Source organism: Hippocampus guttulatus, chromosome 5, assembly GCF_054856545.1.
Source record: "Hippocampus guttulatus isolate MCC_2025c chromosome 5, RoL_Hgut_1.0, whole genome shotgun sequence".
Classification (NCBI taxonomy): Eukaryota; Metazoa; Chordata; class Actinopteri; order Syngnathiformes; family Syngnathidae; genus Hippocampus; species Hippocampus guttulatus.
The window spans coordinates 3120344-3141948 of NC_141265.1; the positions used below are offsets into that span (position 1 = coordinate 3120344).

Sequence of the window (21605 nt, forward strand, 5' to 3'; positions counted from 1 at the left end):
TATGGTACAGCTTTGGGGAGCCACAAGTGGAGAGCAGAGTGCCAGTGAAGAAACATTGCAAAATGAGGTGTCATGAAATGACATGGCAAGCCCCATTACAGAGATATGATACCTCACTGACACTGCATACACCCCAAGTAGATGTATAGATCAAAACTAACAACGGAATTCAGTCCAAAATCTTTCATTTCCATCAGGCTACTTCTTTCGCTTACATTCATAAACAGACTAGCACCATTTCTAACAGGGAAAAGACCACAAGCAAAATTCTGAGCTGAGGCTCTCCAGCTTATTTATTGTTTGCATGCACATTCATAGCTACAATTAGCTCTGTCACTAGCCCCTCCCAAAAGTCAAAAAGTTAAACATTAAATCCAAAATTACATTCCAAGCTGTTGAAGTGAGTCATCATCAGCATTTCTACAATGATTACAGTGACACCATACACGAGTGAGCTCTGACCTAAACACACACACACACACACACACATCTAGCGTTCTTAACCGGCTGAATTGAATTGTTTACAACTGTTTAAGTGTCAACGACCGTCCAGTCACCAGTCTGTCTGGTGATGTGTACATTTTCTGGACGGAGGACGAGTGCTCCTCCTCTTGTCCACATGAAGCAAAGTGAAATCACTTCTCCATACAAACACGGTGAACACACATGAGACATGCGGCACGTCAGGACATTCCGATTTCAGTCCCGAGTAGTGTGTATTGGCAGATGACACACACAAGACAGGCTGAGCGTATTTCTGTCAGCCGATAGTAATAGTGGATGTCCGTAGGTACTTGCCCCGGTTATTGACGATTTAAGGGACAGACAAAAAAAAAACCCGGCCGTCCTTGTGTAAAGTCTGTCCTTTTTGAAAGCCTCTTAATGCCTCCCCAAAATGGACATCGGTCCAAGATGGACTGTTCCATCAAAGGGACGGAATTCCCATGTCTGATAGTTGGCATACCCCGAAACAAATCGAAATTAAACATCCTTTGGAACTGGAATCAGAACCAGAATGGTTCAAATTCAAACGATCGATATGTTATGTTTTGTTCTCAGTAATTTATTCCCCTGACAGTGACTCTGACATTTCCATTATGGAGCTGTAATGATAATGTTGTTTAGTCTGCCCATTTGGCTGTGCAAATTACTTCACGCCACAGTCTGGGCTGTGCAGTCAGTGCAAGATATGAACAGAGATACAGTCGTATGAGTGAGGTAGATAAAAACTGCAGAGCTAGTTTAAAAAAAAATTGGCTAGTGGAAATTTTGATTGGCTGGTAACGTTCGAGAGGCGGCTGGGGATCGAAAATGTAAATGTGGAACCCCGCAAACAACTGTCACAAGCATTGTAAAATTTACCTCAGATACTCAACTGTCAACATTGCAGAGCAAGCCATTTTCAACACTTTATATTGGTCAATAATTTGTCCAAAACCCCCCCCCCCAATAATAATAATAATAACACCGGCAAGTGTAGACTGATCAACGGTATATATAGCCTTGTGAAAAAATATGAAATGGATCAAATTTTGACATAGGAGGTTTCAGCCCAAAGCCAGTGTTAGGTTTCTTTTCCTGAAATTGAATTTAAGACGGATATGTTACTTCAGTTTATAGTGCATACCCCCACTTTGTTTGTGTCACACAGTAGTTATTCCATAAACATAAAATATTCATGTGAACAGCTCCTGCTTTTTATGCTGTTGCCGTTATCATTTTGCCTGGTTGTACACACTTCTTTCAGAATTAGTTTCCCGAGCTCCCTGTTTGGGCATTTCAACATTGTTCTCCTTTGATCCTCCTCCTCTTTACGCTGCCCAATTATGTGTGCATGCATGGTCATTTTCACGCTGATGAAAGCCAATGGGAGTTTCAGTGGCTTTAACATAATTGTACTTAATAGCCACGGAAATGGGCTTTTTGAGTCTCCTGCTGAATTTGCTGAGGAGCAAACAGATTGTTTCGCTACGCAGGTCCAAGTAACTGTGACAGCATGTTGGTAGACACATTTTGTGCATTGTTTGAAGGATTTCCTTTTTTTTTTTTCATAGCCAAAATGCACACACAACACCCCTGTATAAATAGACATTTAGACATGCCCATTTGCCAATGTTAACACAATACAAACCCTGTGTCCATGATGAATTATGCATGAAAAATATTGCAATCACTGTAACTGTCACATTTGATTATATCATAAAGGATTTAAAATCCACTCGGTAGTTACCAGAGAAGAGATTGAGATGAAACCTCAATGTTTAGTATGTTAATGAGCTTGTTAAAAAAAAAAGGCAAAAAAACTAAATAGAAAAAAAGATACAATAAGTAGAGGGACATTAGTCATGAATGACGATTAGATGTAATGTTTTTGCAATGCTAAGAACCTACTGAACAAATGACTAAATTGACATTCACTAAAAATAATTCCGCAGTGTTTCTTTGTTCTTTACAAAGGGCTCAGGCTTGCTAGCTGCAGTCGCAACAAAAAAGTTGAGCTTCTGCAGCACGACATGCATCCGCCAATTACGTCCATTGTAATGGAATCTTTTTTCCAATGTCCATTTGGCTTGTCATCTTAATGATTCACCTTTTTGACGACCTCCATTTCAAGTTGCTGGCTAACTGGTGTTCTTATATGGCTAGGCAATAATTCAGTGTCAGTTTGTGCCCTGAGAGACACGTGATCGATAACAATAGAAAATGCCTTTGATAAAATGTTTAATAGGAAAAAAAAACATAAAGCAAAATATGATCCCGGCATTGTGCATGTTGTAGGCAGCATGCAGTTGTTTACAAACGCTAACAAGGAGAGTGTGGCGTAGATTTTTTCAAATAAATACCCGTCGACTCAGTACAACTTGTAATCTTGTAATTATGATATTGTGCATATTGATCTGATTAAATACATCCAGAGGGATACATGGAGTTCCCCAATCTTAGACATACTATAGCGTACGAGTTAGCCATGTCCGACCCTCGGCATCGCACTCAAGTCACAATCAGGCAAGTAAAACGATAATGGACTATAATAAGGAGCCCGCTAAAAAGCTAAAGTAGTGCTAAGACGGTTGATCAATGCTAATGCATGCGCTGCAAGAGAGTATTAGGTCACTACATTTATATTGTATGAGCATTGAATCAAGGTTGATAACTATCAACAATACTGCTTTGGGGTCATGTCTAATGCAAATAAGCATTAATGTATTGTATTGTATTGTAACAGTGCACTGCTGGAGGTGCAACTTTGCGCATAAGAATAGCTTGTGAAATAGATAAAACTATTAATTGTTTTTCTAATTCTAAAAACATTTAACAAAGAAATAATTATCAATATTGACTGATATGAAATACGTATATCGCGAAACTTTTTTTTAAGCCATCATCCCAGCCCTGCTAAGCAAATTACGCTTCTAAAGGTGTTTATTTAATCGTTATATTTACCAGTTTTTCAGAGTTGCATTGAACTATTATTAAAGTTTAATATTAGATCTTAACATAACATTACCTAAATTCAGCCTTTTTCCTGCTGGTCCTTATTTTCAAGTGTAAAAAAAAAAAAAAAAAAGGATCTATTGATATCGACCAGGGCGGCCCGGTAGTCCAGTGGTTAGCACGTCGACTTCACAGTGCAGAGGTACCGGGTTCAATTCCAGCTCCGGCCTCCCTGTGTGGAGTTTGCATGTTCTCCCCGGGCCTGCGTGGGTTTTCTCCGGGTTCTCCGGTTTCCTCCCACATTCCAAAAACATGCATGGCAGGCTGATTGAACGCTCTAAATTGCCCCTAGGTGTGAATGTGAGCGTGGATGGTTGTTCGTCTCTGTGTGCCCTGCGATTGGCTGGCAACCGATTCAGGGTGTCCCCCGCCTACTGCCCGAAGACAGCTGGGATAGGCTCCAGCACCCCCGCGACCCTAGTGAGGATCAAGCGGTTCGGAAAATGGATGGATGGATGATATCGACCAATATGAAATATTTCTATCATATCACCCAGGCCTTAAGTTCTTATAAGAACAACAAGTGTTTGATGTCACTCAACTGTAAGCAATGTGCTGCAGTGACGATCAACTGATGTTTGAAGGATTCTTGATTAATGACGATTTCCTGTATTCCATAGGTATTATGTGTGTGTGGTCATCCTGATCTACTTCCTTCCTCTATTGGTGATGGGTTGTGCTTATCTAGTGGTGGGACTGACCCTCTGGGCCAGTGAAATCCCAGGAGACTCTTCTGATCGCTACAAGGAGCAGCTTACTGCAAAACGCAAGGTATGCTACCCCTGTGCCACCCGCATATTTTTTATTTGACCAGCTCCTAATAAACATTCTCTTATCCTGGATAATGGTTGTGAACAGCAATAAACTCAAATGATGGACCTTGGTGGAGCCAAGTATAGCAGCTTCACTGTTCAAGTGACGGCACTTTATGTAATATGTAGGAAAGTCCGTAATACCGCATAATATACTATTCATTTCTAATTTAATTGTCCTGGCTTTACTTATCCTAAATGATTTATGAATTTGATCCTGCTGTGCAATGCTTTTGTGGCGTTTACTCAAATGACATTTGGTCTTCTTCCTGCAGCTCATACAAGTTTAATGAATGTATACATCATAATTGATTGTATTTAATTTATGATGAGTATTTACAGACTTCATGCGGAATACATTTACGCCACAGTTCTGGTTATGTGCGTGTATATTCATGTCAATGTCGAATCAGACATTATTTAATTGCGTTTAAGTGCAATCAACAAGCAACGTACAACTTCTGTCACAAACTCTCCACAATATGCAATCAATATTCAGTCACTCAACTCAACTCAACTGTATTTATAGAGCACTTTAGAACAACCACCGCTGTATACAAAGTGCTGTACATGGAGCAAATACCATACATACAACAATAAACAATAAAATAATAAATTAATAACAGACAGTGGAAAGCACAAAAACAATCAATTTAAAACAAGGTACCATGCTGAGTCAAAAGCCAAAGAATAAAAATGAGTTTTTAGATGACTTTAAGAGATGAGCACTCACATGTGTCAAACTCAAAGCCTGGGGGCCAGATTCGGCACGCCATGTGATTTTATGTGGCCCATAAAAGCAAATCATGTGTGTTAACTTGGATGATGTTGAGGTTTTGCAAAAATGTTGATACCTCATTGACACTCACTTGAACAATATTTGAACAAACTATGACAGTTGACTGATTTCAAATCTAGTAACAGTACTAAGTAAGTAATAAGTGCGAATGCGATAAGGCGACGAAACATTTTTGTGCTTTCACTGTCATAAGGGCCCTCTGTGGAAAGCCGTAACTCTGAAGTGGCCTGCGACAAAAATGAGTTTGACATCCCTGGTTTAGCGGGGGGTCATTCCAAAGAGAAGGACCGGCAACGGAAAAAGGCTCAATCCCCTCTCAGCCTTTGCTTAATCTACTCTAACTCTAATAGCATCGGCTGCGCAGACCTGGGGCACCGGGCAACTTTAAAATGTACAAGGAGCCATTGAAGGGACGCCAGAGTAGGGAGTTACATTATGTGCTCCCTCTTACGAGTTCCAGTCAAGAGGCGAGCAGCAGCATTTTGAGCCAACTGAAGACACTTGAAGGATTGGTTGACTCCAAAATAAAGTGCATTAAAATAATCCAGCCAAGATGTGGCAAAGGCATGAATTACTGTTTCAAAGTGCAGTCCAAAAACAAGAGACTTTACTCTCGCCAGCTGCCTTGGCTCAAAAAAACTGGATTTAACAGCACCAATTTGCCGCCCCGCTTTAAAATCTCCGTCCAGTTTAACCTTGGCAAAGCACATATAATGTGGCTTCTGTGAAAAAGGATGCATTAAATAACAAATGCAAGAGACAGTACAGGACAGGAATGGGGTGGGTCTTTTTGTGGGAACCTTTTGGGAAAAGAACCTCTGTTCCAGTGTGACTGTTCTCCAGTGTCTGAAGAGTACAAGGTCCATTGACCTGATGTTGGTGGATTTTGGTGTGGAGGAACTTTGAAGCCCTGATCTTTGTTGCAGGTGGTGAAGATGATGATTGTGGTGGTGTGTACGTTTGCTATCTGCTGGCTGCCCTACCACGTCTACTTCTTGGTGCACCAGTTTTTTCCTGATATGTTTGAGGAAACATTCATCCAGCAGGTCTATTTGGCTATCATGTGGTTGGCCATGAGTTCCACCATGTACAACCCCATCATCTACTGCTGCCTCAATGACAGGTAAGCGTGTGAACTTGCAACTCACAGGCCATCTTTAAATGGTTTGCTACCTAGAGGAAGAGTCAAATTAAAAGGATTAGCGGCTAGGATGGATGAAGAGATTTAATAATACAGTTCCTCAAATAGTGGCCTCAACTATCATTGCTGTCAGACTGTCGGTTTGACAGTCACCGCATCGCTCGCTTGGAAGGAAAAACCTGGAAAGTAATCCATCAACCGTCTACTCTCGGCCTGAACTCCATTCTCTGTTACTGGCTTCTCAATCTTCCCAACTGGCAGGCCACAGTCTGTCACGATAAGTAACACCACTTCAGCCAGCATCACTCCAAATACGAGCACTACACAGGCATGCGTCTTCAGCCCCATTCTCGAAACCTTGTTCACGCATGATTGCGTCACCTCCCACAAGGACAACATCAACATCAAGTGAGGGGACGGCACTAGAGTAATAAGACTCATTTCTCAAGGGGTCAAAGCAACCGATAGGGAGGCACAGTCTGGTGTCATGGTGGGAGGACAACAATAATCTTCCACTCAAGACAAGATAATGGCGGAACATGAGGAGGAGGCTTCATAAGATGCTGCTCATCCAGTAAATTGAAGTGGAGACGGTTAACAGTTTTACGTACCTGGACATCTTTATCAGTGTGTACCGACCCTGGCCACTGAGCGCTACACAGTTGGTTCAGTAAGCCGAACAGCGGCTATACTTAATTAGGGGGATAAGGAAGTTTCGGTCCCAAAATACTTTGCAACTGCACTGTGCTGAGCAGCTTGACCAGCTGGATCGCTGTGGGGTAAAGCAGCACTCCTGTAGGAGCATCGACCACCGCATAGCACGTCTTTCTTCACCATCAAAGACACCACGATGTGATGATCATAAACACTTTGAATCTTGACTGAATCATAACTGTATCAGATATCTACCAATGCAACTGGACTGCAGCATAAATGCATATACACTATGTGGACTATCCCAACAATGCATGACCAGTTGGTGACGAACAAATTTCAAAACACCAACTGTAAAACTTAATTGAAATGTACGTTCCTCATTTCATTACTGGATGCGCCATTCTTTGGAATTATTATTATTAGTTTTACAATAAGACGTCCTGGTGGTCAAGTGGTATCGCGTTGACTTCACAGTGCAGCGGTACCAGGTTTGATTGAGAAAACGGATAGATGGTTGGATGAATTTTTCAGCTCATACTGTGGTGCACATTATTGCTAAAATAAATTTTACAAAATTATTTATCGCAGGCGACCCGGTTGCCCAGTGGTTAACGCGTGAACCTCACAGTGCAGAGGTCATGGGTTCGATTCTGGCTCCGGCCTTCCTGTGTGGAGTTTGCATGTTCTCCCGGTCTTGCATGGGTTTTCTCCGGGTACTCCGGTTCCCTCCCACATTCCAAAAACATGCATGGCAGGCTGATTGAACACTCCAAATTGTCCCAAGGTGTGAGTGTGAGTGTGAGTGTGAGCGTGGATGGTGGTTCGTCTGTGTGTGCCCTGCGATTGGCTGACTACTGGTTCGGGGTGTCCCCCGCCTACTGCCCAAAGACAGCTAGAATAGGCTCCAGCATCCCCCGCGGATAAAGCAGATCGGAAAATGGATGGATGGATGGATTTTTACAATAGCACAATTCGGATTTATGGTAGAGCAGCATCAAAATAAAAATATGATTACAATCAGATGTGGATAAACTTCTGATATTTATCGGGCATCCGCACCAATAGTGTAAGCAGATGCATTATCATATTTATTTATGTTTTGAAATGTTATTGTTCTTGTTGACTTACGTCATAGGTGTCAAACTCAGGTCCTGGAGGGCCGCTGCCCTGCATGTTTTCCAAGTGTCCCTGTTCCAACACACCTGATTCAAATGATCAGATCATCAGCAAGCTCTGCGCAAGCCTGACGTTGAACCTGTTCATTTGAATCAGGTGTGTTGCAACAGGGAGACTTGGAAAACATGCAGGGCAGCGGCCCTCCAGGACCTGACTTTGACACCTATGACTTATGTGTTGTAGCTGCTCGATGTTTGCACTCGTGATGCAATTTGCGGTTGCAAGTTTCAATGAACGGTAACACTGTTTTCGTGACATTCATAGTGTCAAAATGTAAATGGTGAACATTTGTTCCATGCATTGAATTGGAATTGGGTACTCGGACCTGCTGTGCAGATCCAGATTTAATGTGCTAACTATTGAGCCCATTTGAACTGCATTGCTCATCAAAACAAAAGCACTTACCTAAGCACAGAAGAAGTCACTCAGATGAGTTGAAGTGTGACTGTCATTCACTTGTTCGGAACAACGTCCCTGCCTGTATTAAGGATGTGTTGAAGTATGTGGCGATGATGTCTTTTCGGGCCATCAATGTTCCAAGCGTCTCTGTGAAAATCTGTCATCACACTCCCAATTTCGAAATGTATATGAGCCAAGGAGCTACAAACCCCTGATTAGTTGTCAGCCTTATTTTCTCGATGACAATCCTTTTAATACCTCCGCTTCACTTGACATATGAACGCATTAGGCTAAAACGTACAATGTTCTCTCACTCACCGATTGAGTCTCACACCACACCAAAAAAAAAAATAGCATGATGCCCGTCACATGGATTTTGTAAAACCAAAAAGAGTCGGATGGTGCGTGTTATCTTCCACCTGTTAATTGTATCTGTGCTGTCAGAAAAATTAGATTTCACACTTGGTTGTTTTCACTTCTAAACTTAATTTTGGATGAAATAATTTGAAAATATGTGAGTCGACTGAGGCGAGCTGAGATTTAGTCATCCTTCTTACGACCGAGTTTTCTCTCTGCCGGTTCAGATGATTAAAGACAAATGTGACCGATGACGGTTTTCTCCTTCATCTTCCAGCCATAGACGTTTCTCGTTTCTCCCCAGTGAACATTTTCCTTTTCTCTTCACTAACTTCTGTCTCATCCGCTTGTGATTTCACCCAGCCTTGCCAGATTTATTCATCTGGGTGCCCAATCATTTCTGTTCATATCACACTTTTTTAAAATTCTCTTATTTGAGATACTATGTATGTATATACAGGTACAGTATGTATGTATGATACTATGTAAATTACCACCTGCATTGTGTTGCAAGAAGACAGTCTCACTGAAGATCACTTCCACATAAAATTTAAATTAGAATGCAGCCCAGTTAAATGGACCCCGATATCACTCTAACTTTCATAGCACATTAAGTTAAATCAATGAGCATAACACAATTAAAAGTACAAAAGATCAAAAGACAAGAACAGAAACTATGTATGTGTGTGTGTGTGTGTGTGTGTGTGTGTGTGTGTGTTTGTGTGTGTGTGTGTGTGTGTGTGTGTGTGTGTGTGTGTGTGTGTGTGTAAAAACAATGCAGACTAAAATTGCCTATTTTTAAAATTGTTCAATCATCTCACTGGAACTATTTATTTGTTATATTACCAGATTACTCCATGGAAAATCCATACAGAGACTATTGTATCTTTTTCTGTTATTGCATTAGATGTTTCTCTAATTGACAGCAATCAGCAGCGAGCCAAGTTCCTCTCAAATTGCCAGTTAAGTTGAAGGAATTGAAACAGGAAGTAAAAATAAATATTCTGCTCTGTTCCGCAAACAATTAACAACTGAACTTTTGGACTGTCTGTTTTCTATCTTCTCTTCCATTTGTTACTGTGTGCGTGTGCGTGTGCATAGGAAAATTAAACAATGTTTATTTCCCCCACAGGTTCCGCGCAGGTTTCAAACAAGCGTTCCGCTGCTGCCCTTGTGTCCCGCAAAGCTCCTATGAAGGCCTGGAAATGAAGTCTACTCGCTACTTTCAAACTCAGACGAGCATTTTCAAAGCAAGCCGTATGGAGACCACCGTGTCTACTGTTGTCCAGGCGGGGGATGAAACAGAGCAGTCTAAGGCCAAAGTGACAGTCGGTCCTGGCCCTGTTGAATCAATTGTTGGTGCAGAACCACAAAGCTGTTCTCTGGACCTCACTTCAAATGGTTCTTCGTCCCGGGGTGCCTCCAAAACTGTATCTGAGGCATCGAGTTTCTTCTCGCATAACAACCTCCAAGAGCAGACATTAAACTCAAGCAGCTTTTTCTCAGATAGCCGGGAGAGAATGTGAGACAATAGCTCGAAAGAACTTGTGTTCACCTGAATGTGCAAGTGACTGCAAACGATCGGTTTTGCACAAGTACTTTGTGTTTTCACTGGAGCATTAGTTGCATCTAAGAACTGAGCACGGTCTTTCCTAATTCAAGAATTTTCTTGTGGTGACTCGTGCCACTCGCCGCTGCAGTTTGTTGCCAAAAAAGCACAATATGATTGCATTCGATTTTGAAAACTGTACACTGAAGCAGACTTTTTTGGTTTTTCACAGCTTCCGCTCGGCACGCCAGCCCTCTCTCGTTTTGCAAGGAAAGTTCACACATTCTCACCCCCACTCGCTTTCTGACTTCACAAGGTCTATTTTGGCATTGCGGTAAAAAAATGAGACCAGCATGCTGCAAATACACGCCATTGTCTGCAAGGCAGTTAAGCTGGAGGAACTTGGATTCTTTCGGTGAGGAAAGTGCATTTTTCCTATTCGAACTTGCCGATCAAGTTGCCACTCTCTCCCCAAGCAGGATTTTCTCAACTCTCGCATGTGAAGAATGAGTCCTCGTCTTGGGGTCAAGGAACCTTTAACAGGTGCTGCTGAATATTCTGCCACTTCCCTGATGTGCCGTCATGACTCATCTTTAAGCAGCTCAACAATGATTTGAAACATCTGCTTCCTTCTTCTCATCATCGAGAAGCTCCCCAGACTGTGAATGAGCCACGGCAAACATTGAGCGGAGACAACAAACACAAAACAAGAGCCTACGTTTTGAAATCGTGTGGGGCAGACCGATCACTGAAGGGAAGCTCCAACGTTTGATTTCATACAGAAAGCAGACTTCAGCTTTCTACGACTGTGAGAGAAATGATGCATTTCCCATTCGATTCCTGACTTTCGCTCCGACCTCTGTCAGACCACTGACTTACATCTGAATGGACTAAGAATTGGTCCCTCAGCACAGGTGACAAACCCCGCCACAGTTTGGCTTCGGTCACAAATGCTTCTACTCAACCGGCGGGTTAGGGAAGGGAGCTTGTTTACGTGCCAGTGGAGTAGAAGCACCTGTGGCTAAAGACAGTTTTTAATTTCTGGACCCTGGATTTTCCACCTCTGCCTCCCGTGACTGAAGCCAAAGGGGAGCCATTTTCTGTTGGCTCTGTTACTGACAATTTCTGTCTGGTTTTGGCTGAAAACAATGTTATTGGTGTGTGTGTGTTTAAGCTAGCGTCCCTGCATGGAGTACTAAGGGCCTCTCAAAGGACAAATCTCACTGTTTGCATGGATCCATTCAGTGTATGTTCTTTCAATATTGTGAATCGTGATTTACAGGGCTGAGAATTTTTACATTTCTCAGCGAATTTTGTCCGAATTGGCTTTGCTTTCGTTTCATCGTCATCAGTCATGATAAAAGAGGAATGTCCTGTGCTCAAACTCAATTTAATCATTTACTTTACCAAGAGATGATTAGTTATTGTACCTTTCATTCTTGTTTTAAACTGTCTCTTGCAATGTTTTCTTTGATTACTCTGGCTGTCTCACACATTCCAAAAACATACGTTAGGTCAATTGAAGACTCAAAATTACATATACCGATAGTTGTTAACATAGGTGAGGTTTTAATTGTTGTTTGCCTAATCTGAATCTTTGTTGCACCAATCCAGACTGTAGCCCACCTCTTGCCCAAAGTCAGTTTTGACAGACTCCCATCTGATCCAAGATCCTAACGAGAACAAACGGCATAGAAAATAAATGGCTGGTTATCTATGATGGAAGACATTATGATCAAGATTTTTATGTGTGTTCTGCAGGCATCTAATGGCCAGTCTGTGTCTTCGTGTGAGCTCAGGTGAATTTACTTGCAAGGGTCCGAATTCACCTCTTGGTCTTGACACACTAGATTTTATTTTCAGTGAACCGGTCCTGACAAGTGTGAACACAGATCTGAAAACCGCGGGATCGATTGCGGTTCAGCTCTGAGGGTCAACTGCATTTTTAGAGGATTGTTCCTTCAGTCCAAGTCTTGTTGTTAATTCCAAAAGGAAATGTCGGTTGTTCTGCTCATCAAGGTAAATCAAAAACAGAGATAAAGTACGAACCGTGGGCCACATGCGGCCTGCTCAGTTCTTTGATGCAGCCCGCTGCGCATTTACATTTTCAAGTGTTCTGTAATTTGTTGCATTAATTAAAGACAGACATATTTTACATTACACCTTTTCCTACAAAGTATGAGAAAATATTCATGAAATAATCAGTTAATGTATTCTAATTGAAATCATTATAAAATACATTATAGGGGTGTTCACACGGCACACATTTGCGTCGGTGCTGCACCGACGTATTTTGTTGCGATATATCTTACACCGGTGTAAATTTTGTGGAGCCTTCACACGTAAAAAGCTGCTTACGAAAGAGAAGCGTGTTAACCCCGATACAGCCCCACTTGCGTTCACACGGCAGTTTCTCCGGCCATGCAATACAATAGTAATAATACATGCGCATGTGACATATCGAAAGACCGTGGTTTATACTTCTCCAGACAAATCAACGCAGTGGTCTATCAGACACCGTAAAAGGATGAGAGAAGAGTGAAAGGAAAGACGACGGAAGTACAACAGAGCACAAAAGCAACGCATTCAATACCCGTATGCAATCAACACTTCTCATGCGTAGCAATTCTACCCCTGTAGCATTCACACATCCCATTTTATATCGGTGCTGCCTCGCAAACTAGCATTTACTCCGGAGTAAATTTTTAAACCACCTCCTGAGCAGCGTTAAATTTGCTCCGGTTCAAGGTGTTTTCAGGGGCTACACCGGTATAACTTTGCACGTGTGAACGCTCTACGGGGGGCAACACCGGTGCTACACTGGAGTAAAAGTTGCCGTGTGAACACCCCTTATGATAAATAATACCATAAAATGACAAATAATGTTCCCATCATTAACCCTTTCATGCACCCTGTAACCTAATAACATTAGCTGTCCACTGTAGTAACCGCTGTCCGAGAAAGCGTTCAAATAAAATGTTTAACTTTTTTTTTTTAATGTTTTACATTTTCATTGACCTCATCCACTAATGACCAGTCCCATCTGTCTGTTTTAAAGGTCAAATGTGGCCTTTGCACAATAATTTGCCCACGCCTGGTCCACACCATTGTTACCCAAACTATCTCAGTATTGAAGAAAATTGGAACGCGGAGACCCAAACTTGCTAAAATACAATTAGAATTGCCATAAAACAAAACAATTAGAACCGTGAGACCAATTCCTTTATTTTATCTTATTTATGAATGTATTTTTTGCTGTAAATTGAAGACGTTTAGCAGAGAAAAAAAAATGAATATGATATATGAGCTCATATACAGCTTTTATCTCCAGGTACTATCAAGGTTATTAGAGTTAACGAAATAACTAGAACTAAAATTGAAAAGACATTTTTGCTAACAAAATAAAATCAAAACAAAAATGTTTTAAATATATTTCTAAAACTAACTACTACATCTTACGTTTATAAAGCTAACTGTAACTATCGAAAAAATTGCCGTAGTTTTCCTGTTCGTCACTTTATGTCATACATGAGCTTTCGGGGTTCATTTTAAATTTATTAATTTTGGTATTAATGTACGTCCATATAGAAGAAGGGAGGTCAAACAATCGCTTTAGAATTATAGTTTACTTGAATAAACTATACTTTATTTTTATCTTGCACTTGACAAATATAATTTTAAAAATATATTTAAAAAAAATAAAACTAATAAACTCCAAACTAAATTTAAAACTAATAAAACAACAAATCTGCTCTAAAAACAAACTAAATGTAACTGAATTTTAAAAAAAAAGTCAAAACAAAATAAGAACGAACAATAATAACTCCAAGACTACTATCACCCTGGGTACTACAACAACTTAGAAGACATTTCCTTCCGTTTGACCCATCCATTTTTCATGCAAACAAAATTAATGGAACCTTTTGTTGCCAAGTGGTGTCTGAATGTCTCCACTCTATTTCAAATTTGGATTTTGTCTACAGAATACATTTATACTTCGAGGTGTAATGGGAAAAGCAAGAGCGATTCAATCTATCCTTCAAAGCCATTGCACAAACATTGGTATTGGCCATTACGGAATGACAGAAGAACAACAAAACCACTGGCTTAACAGATTTTGAACGAGTAGAGGAGACCAAACTAAAAATTTGAGAACTGAAAAAGAAGCGTGCCCGCTTACCAAAGTCTATGGGATGATTTGAAAATGATGCCAAACCTAGTTTTAGATTGGCCAAGTCAAAATGACAGTCCGCTCTAGCATTTGCGTTTTTTAGTCCACCTGTTCAATATCTTTTACACTTATATTTTGACAAAAGCATGTCCGAGACATGTTATTAATTTGGACGTTTGAAGAGATGGCATAAAATGATAGACTCAAGATATGATGTATTTTTGTCTTCATTTTTAGAAGGATTAGGTCAATATCGATTTTTGCTTTACTACTGTATTTGCATCTGCCACTTTTCTTCTCAGTAACGGTGTAATCCACTGTTGAAAGTAATGACAATATTGGGCTAGCAACGTAGACATGTTATGAACATTTGCTCAAGCGTCGTTTTCTGGTTGGAGCTCTAATACATAACGATGTGCCATGCTGCTTTGCATAATGACTGTTAAAGGACAAGGGAAGCAGAGGCAGCTCGCTCTGCTTGAGTCCAGGAAAAGGACAGTTGTGGAAGCCCACCAGGCTAATTTTGCATCCTGCGGGCTTACATTAACACATGCGCACATACTAGACTAGAGTATAAAGTGGAGCCCTTGTGTGAAATAACAGCCTGTATGTTTGTCATGCAAATTCATCATGCTGACTAATATCCGGAACTGTAATTGAAACATTGTTGAAAGAATTTTAAAGCAGAAGTCAAGTTAATTAATAGAAGCCAAGCGGATTTATACAAAGGATATATGGAAGTCGACAGATTGGATTCCTGCTGGGTTTCCACACCAATGCTGAACACCCACTGTCATTAGATAAACCTATTTTTCATATAATAGGCAACGTGTTTGGGTTTGTGACTTGTTCATATATTAGGCAACACACCCACCCCCTCCCTCCACCCCCAAAAAAACACACACACACACACAGCTATCACCTGTTGAAATGCATCATTACCCTCATTCCCCCTTGAGTCTACCTCCTGCTCTATTCTCAGCACACAAACGCTGCTATTTTAAATTCCAATGTCATCTGATGTGAAACTGAGAAGCAGATGAGAATCGGCGATGCTCCTGAATGATAATCTTTGTTGTGTTACTTAATGGCAGCATTATTCAACCGGGATGACCGCGCACACTCTGCTGATCACTTTCTTTCCATCCCTCTATAATCGATCAAATATATTGATGATAGTGTGTTTACATGGTCCAAACCTTTTCCTTACTCTTAATTTGTGCCAAAGACATTCTGTTTGAGTGAGTGGTACAATTAATGAGCTCTGCTGACCACAATTGTGTATGCAACTCTGTGGTAATATAATAGCATGAGTCAGTTGTTATTGTTGTATTGGTAGACTGTCATATTATCCTGAAATTAGACTTTACTATTACAAGACATTTGTTGGTCACATGTAGGATCACTTTGATGACATGGTGATGTTTGATTATGTTTGCTTGTGACAGAAAACATAAGCAGAGAGCATTGTGAGAGCACTGCAAGGCTACGTTCAAACTGCAGGGCAATTCAATTTTTTTTTTTTGTCCATCTGTGTCATGTATCTGATTTTATCATGCAATGTAAATAGTACGAATAAGATTTTTTTCAAATCTGACACGAGATTCTTGCATCCAATGCATCTGCGGTATGGACGCTAAGGTCACGCTCATCCAACCTACGTTCATGTCATCAAAAGCCAAATATGCGCTGCATGAGGAGAGGTGGGGGACTCCTCATGATCACCCTTATCTACTTCTGTAACTACTTTGCCATGCGATGTTGTATTTTGTGCTCATTGCGTGTCATTTCACATGTTTTGTGTGCAGGTGTGTCACTTCATGGTCACGTTCAGTTCACATCAGAAGTCGCGTTTGTTATTGTAACCTAAACAATTACACAAAAAGAGTGATTGTTTGTTTTGGGTTTTTTTTTTTAATCTAAATTGGGAGTCATGTCCAGGCGAACTGATGGCTGACAACAGACACTCGAATATTGCTGGCCATTCGCCCTAAGTCAGTCCAGGCCAAAATAAATGGCATTCAACTTATATAGTGTTAGTTTACTTCTATGTTGTCACAATGTTGTCAGTTTTTGGATCAGCATGAACAGCGACGTGATTTTTGGGCATGTGCACATATATGTTGTTTTCAGGAGTTGAGTAAATGTCAAACAACAGTGTTATCGTATTTGTGTCACCTGAAAGCAGATTTGACTTTTTTCGATTACAGCATAAAATTTTATACTTGCATTTCCATTTAAATGTGTTTAACGTGTGTGGGAGGGATTATATATATATATATATATATATATATTTTTTTTTTTTAAATGCTCCTCATATCATACATTATCACCTATTATGTGTGTGTGTGGGGGGGGGGGGTGGAACCGGTGTGATGAGCAACGATGCACTGTATACAGATTGTTCCAGTTCATGGAAATAAAATCTGTCACAAAAATATTTAAGGAACAACAAAGTACAAACAGTCGCGATTGAAAAAAAAAGCCAGGAAAACTTTGGAAAAATTTGTTGATATGAGTACCGGTATTTTTAATCAGATGTCACAGATTTTCCCAAATGTGAAATAGACCTGTGAATGGCTGGCAACCAGTTCAGGATGTACCCCACACTGCTGCCCGAAGACAGCTGGGATAGGGTCCAGCACGCCACGCGACCCTCGTGTGGATAAGCGGATTAGAAAATGGATGGATTTTAAACAGGCGCAACAGAGGTACACAAGAAACATTATTTTTGTCCTTGTCTTTGATTTTTCTGTGCCATGTGCAAATCTGTTGTCCATTTTTTTTTTGTCTCTTGGTTGACTGTGTTATTTAAGACAAAAAACGTTTTATGATTGCTAGGTAATGTCTACCCCAGTGATGGGCAAACTGCGGGCCGAATCCGGCCCGTTGGTCTTTTTGATCCGGCCCGCCGAAGGTTGGTCCACAATTAAGGTTCGATGTGAATGATTGCATTCATTTCAGTTGGACTTGTAATGACAGGCATTTCACCGCCAGGTGGCGCATTGACTTGAAGTTGCAGAACACGGGGGGCGGGGCAATCTTTTCGACCACCTAGTACCTCTGTATCGCTCTACTGCTACTGGTCTGATCACAACCCATCTGCAGCGATGCACAGGCTAAAATAGGTCATCAACAACACTTTTCTCATTTAAAAAAAGTATATTAATACCGTACTTTCATGCTTTTGTTCTGTTGATGTTTGATATGGACTGTCAACAAATGCAGTTGTTTTTTTAATGTACCATAGCTCGTGCTGACCTGGCCCTTCTGTCAAACTTTAAAAGTCAATGCGGCCCCCGAGCCAAAAAGTTTGCCCACCCCTGGTCTACCCTCTAAAGAAGAGCTAACATTAAACTTAACACTTTCTTCATCATTATTGTTGCTATAAATTACGCGTCTACATTTGAGCGTGTACTGGTACTTGGGCTTTGATTTTGTGGTCTATTTTGAGTCTTTTATTGAGAGGTGGCAATTACCATTAATAACTGGCGGTGGGAAGGGAATGCATTGACTAAACAAGTTTGATGCATGTGTGTGTGCACTCATTCCAGTGAAGGACTTTCGGTGTCGAGTGTGCTGAAACACTTTGTTGATTGCCCAGGATGAGAGAAACCCTGTGCCAAGTATTTGCAAATTTAACCTTCATCCAAGCATTTGCCTTTCTTCCACTACATCGACTACACACAAAAAGTTTGGAATGTGTCTTTTGGGTGAAATTTCAGGATGAACCTCAAATACACTTCAATATTTACATTACATTCTTTAAACATTTTGAGTGTACATGTCCAATTGGTCAATGTGTCAGTAGAACCTGTTCTTTAGAGAGAAGCTGAAAAGCAAAATTTATGACAGATGTTTTTATTAAGCGTCCACGAATTCATTGTTGATCACTCAATAAGGTGATGTCACTGTTTCATCATGTCATAATGAAAAGGGCTGTTTACATGCCAAGTCTGACTGAAACAGGAAATGTCGTAGTCAGTCATGGATCAAACAACCTTTGCGAAGAGTTCCATTCAGATCCTTGCTCGAGAACAAATTGTACAAAAATCCCTGAACTATTGGACACCTGCGTTCAAAGGGAAAAGAAAATAAGATAAGATAACCTTTGCAGTCTACAGCAGCAAAATTGGGGAGGTTTAGAAAGAAAAAACAAAGTGCTGCATGCGCAAAATAAATAAATGTTTCAGAAAAAGAACTGTACACAGTATAGAATGCAATATAAATATAAGATATCGAAACAAGCATAAGGTGGCTGTGCTATTTACAATGGTTACAGGCTTTCGCGCATGTATATTCAGCAGCCTGACAGCAGTCGGTAGGAACGAGCGGCGGTATCTCTCCTTCTTGCAGAGTGGGTGTAACAGTCTCTGGCTGAAGGAGCTACCCAGTGCTGTCAGGGCGGGCTGGTCGGGTGGGAGGGACTGTCCATCATAACTTTTAGCTATATAAAAAAATAAAGTCAAATATAGTTTACCTGGAAGCGTTGCAGTGCATTTAATTTTTATCCCAAAATTTCTCCCAAAAGCTGAATATCCTGAACTTTTTGTGAGCAAATTAACTGCATCTGACAAACTACCAAATTCTGCATCTTTCTCCTGCTCTGCCATGTAGTTCACGCTGGGCAGGAATTACTTTAAAAATTAATGTATTCATCCATTCATTTTCCCAACCGCTTTATCCTCACTAGGGTTGCGGGGGGGATGCTGGAGCCTATCCCAGCCGTCTTCGGGCAGTAGGCGGGGGACACCCTGAGCCGGTTGCCAGCCAATCGCATGGCACACAAAAACGAACAACCATTCGCGCTCACACTCACACCTTGGGACAATTTTGAAGTGTCCAATCAGCCTGCCTTGTATGTTTTTGGAATGTGGGAGGAAACCGAAGTACCCGGAGAAAACCCACGCAGGCCCGGGGAGAACATGCAAACTCCACACCCGGTACATCTGCACTGTGAAGTCGACGTGCTAACCACTCAACTATCGGGCCACCTGACTTTAAAAATTTAAATAGGGAGGAAAAAAAACAAACAAACAAACACAAAGACAATAATTACAGTCCTCACACACTGGAGTGTTTTGTGCCCTTTGAACTTTGCTGTTTAAGCACGACTGTCGCCAGTAATTTATTCAATCCAGATTTAATTTAGTTGGAAGAGGTCCATCAGGATGACGGACAATATTGGCATCATTTGCATGACTGCATTGGCAAGCAAGTCTTGTCGCTAACAGACAAGTCCAAACAGAAGGCTCTGGGAGAGCGAATGCATAAGGGTTGTTCTAATTCGAGTCATCTGATTAGACTCAGCATCCAATCCGCCCCTCGATGTTTCCTTTCTTGAAGATCAGTTGGGCCTTGTAGTGTTTCTGCCCGCACGTGTTGTTGCATTTGAATGAGCTCTTAAAGATGAGAATTGTTTCCTTGTTGATTAAGTAGATGGTGGGACCAAGTGGCTTGGCGGCTGTAAATTGAGCATCGTTGTCCAATGAATTTTTCTTTCATTGTCAAGAGATTCGTGTCATGTGAATGACACTCACTCTTTGATTGGTTCCTATCCTGCCTATGTCGGAAAAGAATGTTACACGGTGTCATATTCCATTCCTAAGTTGCCTACCTTCACCAAGTACTCATAAGCTTGCATTTGTTCTTTTATATGGACCGAAAATGTTGTTTCTGATCTGATCTGTTCATGTAAGTAGGGAATGTTACCCAACAAATTTGATCTGATTTCAGTGCAAAGTTAAATGATAGAGTTGCATTAGAAGAATCCAAACACACCCGGCCAAATGTAATTTTCTGCCTAATTTGATATACTGTACTGCAAGACCGGCCATTGTAGTGGTGCAGCAGCTGAGACAGCACTGAGAATGGGAAGTGAACAGTAACAACAAATTAGCATGTAATTCATCATATTTGCTGTCTCTTGCCTCGTGGGAAAGAAAAACACAATAGAATGGATGATATGTACTTGCTGTCATTTGACCGGGTCAGGTGAACATGCCGGGCCTTTAATGAATGTTTAATCAACTTTGTTTGTGAGCGCTGTCTCTCTCTGCAACACACTCTGCAGACTCAAGGTTGTTGTTTATTCTGGCGAGGCGCCGGGCAGGCTCCACAGCAGGGTGTGTGGTCTCATCAGCGTCATATCTTCCTCTGTTTCTCCCCATCCCTCGCCGTCCAATCATGCTAATTACAGCCGAGAGGTGGGAAGAGCACACATGTGGATATGTACACCGGGCTCGGGGGGGGGGGGGGCCAGAATGTTTTGAGTGGGGTGGCCAGGGTGACACGACACCTCAGTGGGGGAGGTCAGGATTTCATGAAATAAAATCCACACATGTCCAATGCCCATCGCACTCATAATCAAGCAGGAATCAATCCAAGTCAAAAGCAACATTTTGCTGATTATTTATTGTTTTCTCGATAAATGTCTTTGCAGTGGCTTTGATTTCATAGCCTACTTAAAGCTCATTCATTGATTCGCTATCTAACAGGCATTCGGGTAGAGCTATTGTCACAGACGGCGAATGCCATATTGCATGCACAGATTAATGGCCCATTCACGCAAATCACATCTAAAAAGACTTTTGTGTCACTGCAAAAGTCTCTTTCTGCTTTACAGTTCTAAATGTTGCTTTTTTTACTTACCAGATGTGTTCTTGCTTGTATTATGAGTGTGTGTTCAAGAGTGGTTTATGGCATTTTTTTTGTATGATAAACAATTCTCCGATATGTTGATTGCTTGCTCTCGTGTGAAACTAGCGATTTTCATTGATGTTATAAGGAAGACTTGAATGTTCTCCCAAAACAGGTTATTTTAGAGCATTCAGATCAATTGTACGTTTATTCTTTAAATTTGAGGTTCATACACACACACACACACACACATACATATATGAAAAACAATATTTTAAAAATCCTGCCTCCGTATGAAAATGGCAGAAAAATGTCACAGATGTCAAAATTATTCCCGAGGTATGAGGTGGCCACAGAGTAACAAGGGGTGTCCTGGACCACTTTGTAGCTCCGTCCCTGATGAAACATTC

General features: G+C 41.0%; 1 protein-coding gene across 1 annotated transcript in view; it reads left to right on the forward strand.

Annotated features, from left to right (window-relative positions):
- tacr1a (tachykinin receptor 1a) overlaps window positions 1-13373 on the forward strand; it is a 48006-nt gene extending 34633 nt beyond the window's left edge. Inside the window, exons 3-5 of the mRNA XM_086111010.1 lie at window positions 4116-4266; window positions 6033-6229; window positions 9969-13373. Coding sequence (XP_085967136.1) covers window positions 4116-4266; window positions 6033-6229; window positions 9969-10362 — 742 coding nt within the window. The 3' untranslated portion in view covers window positions 10363-13373. The remainder of the gene's footprint in view (window positions 1-4115; window positions 4267-6032; window positions 6230-9968) is intronic.
- Window positions 13374-21605: the final 8232 nt, after the last annotated feature.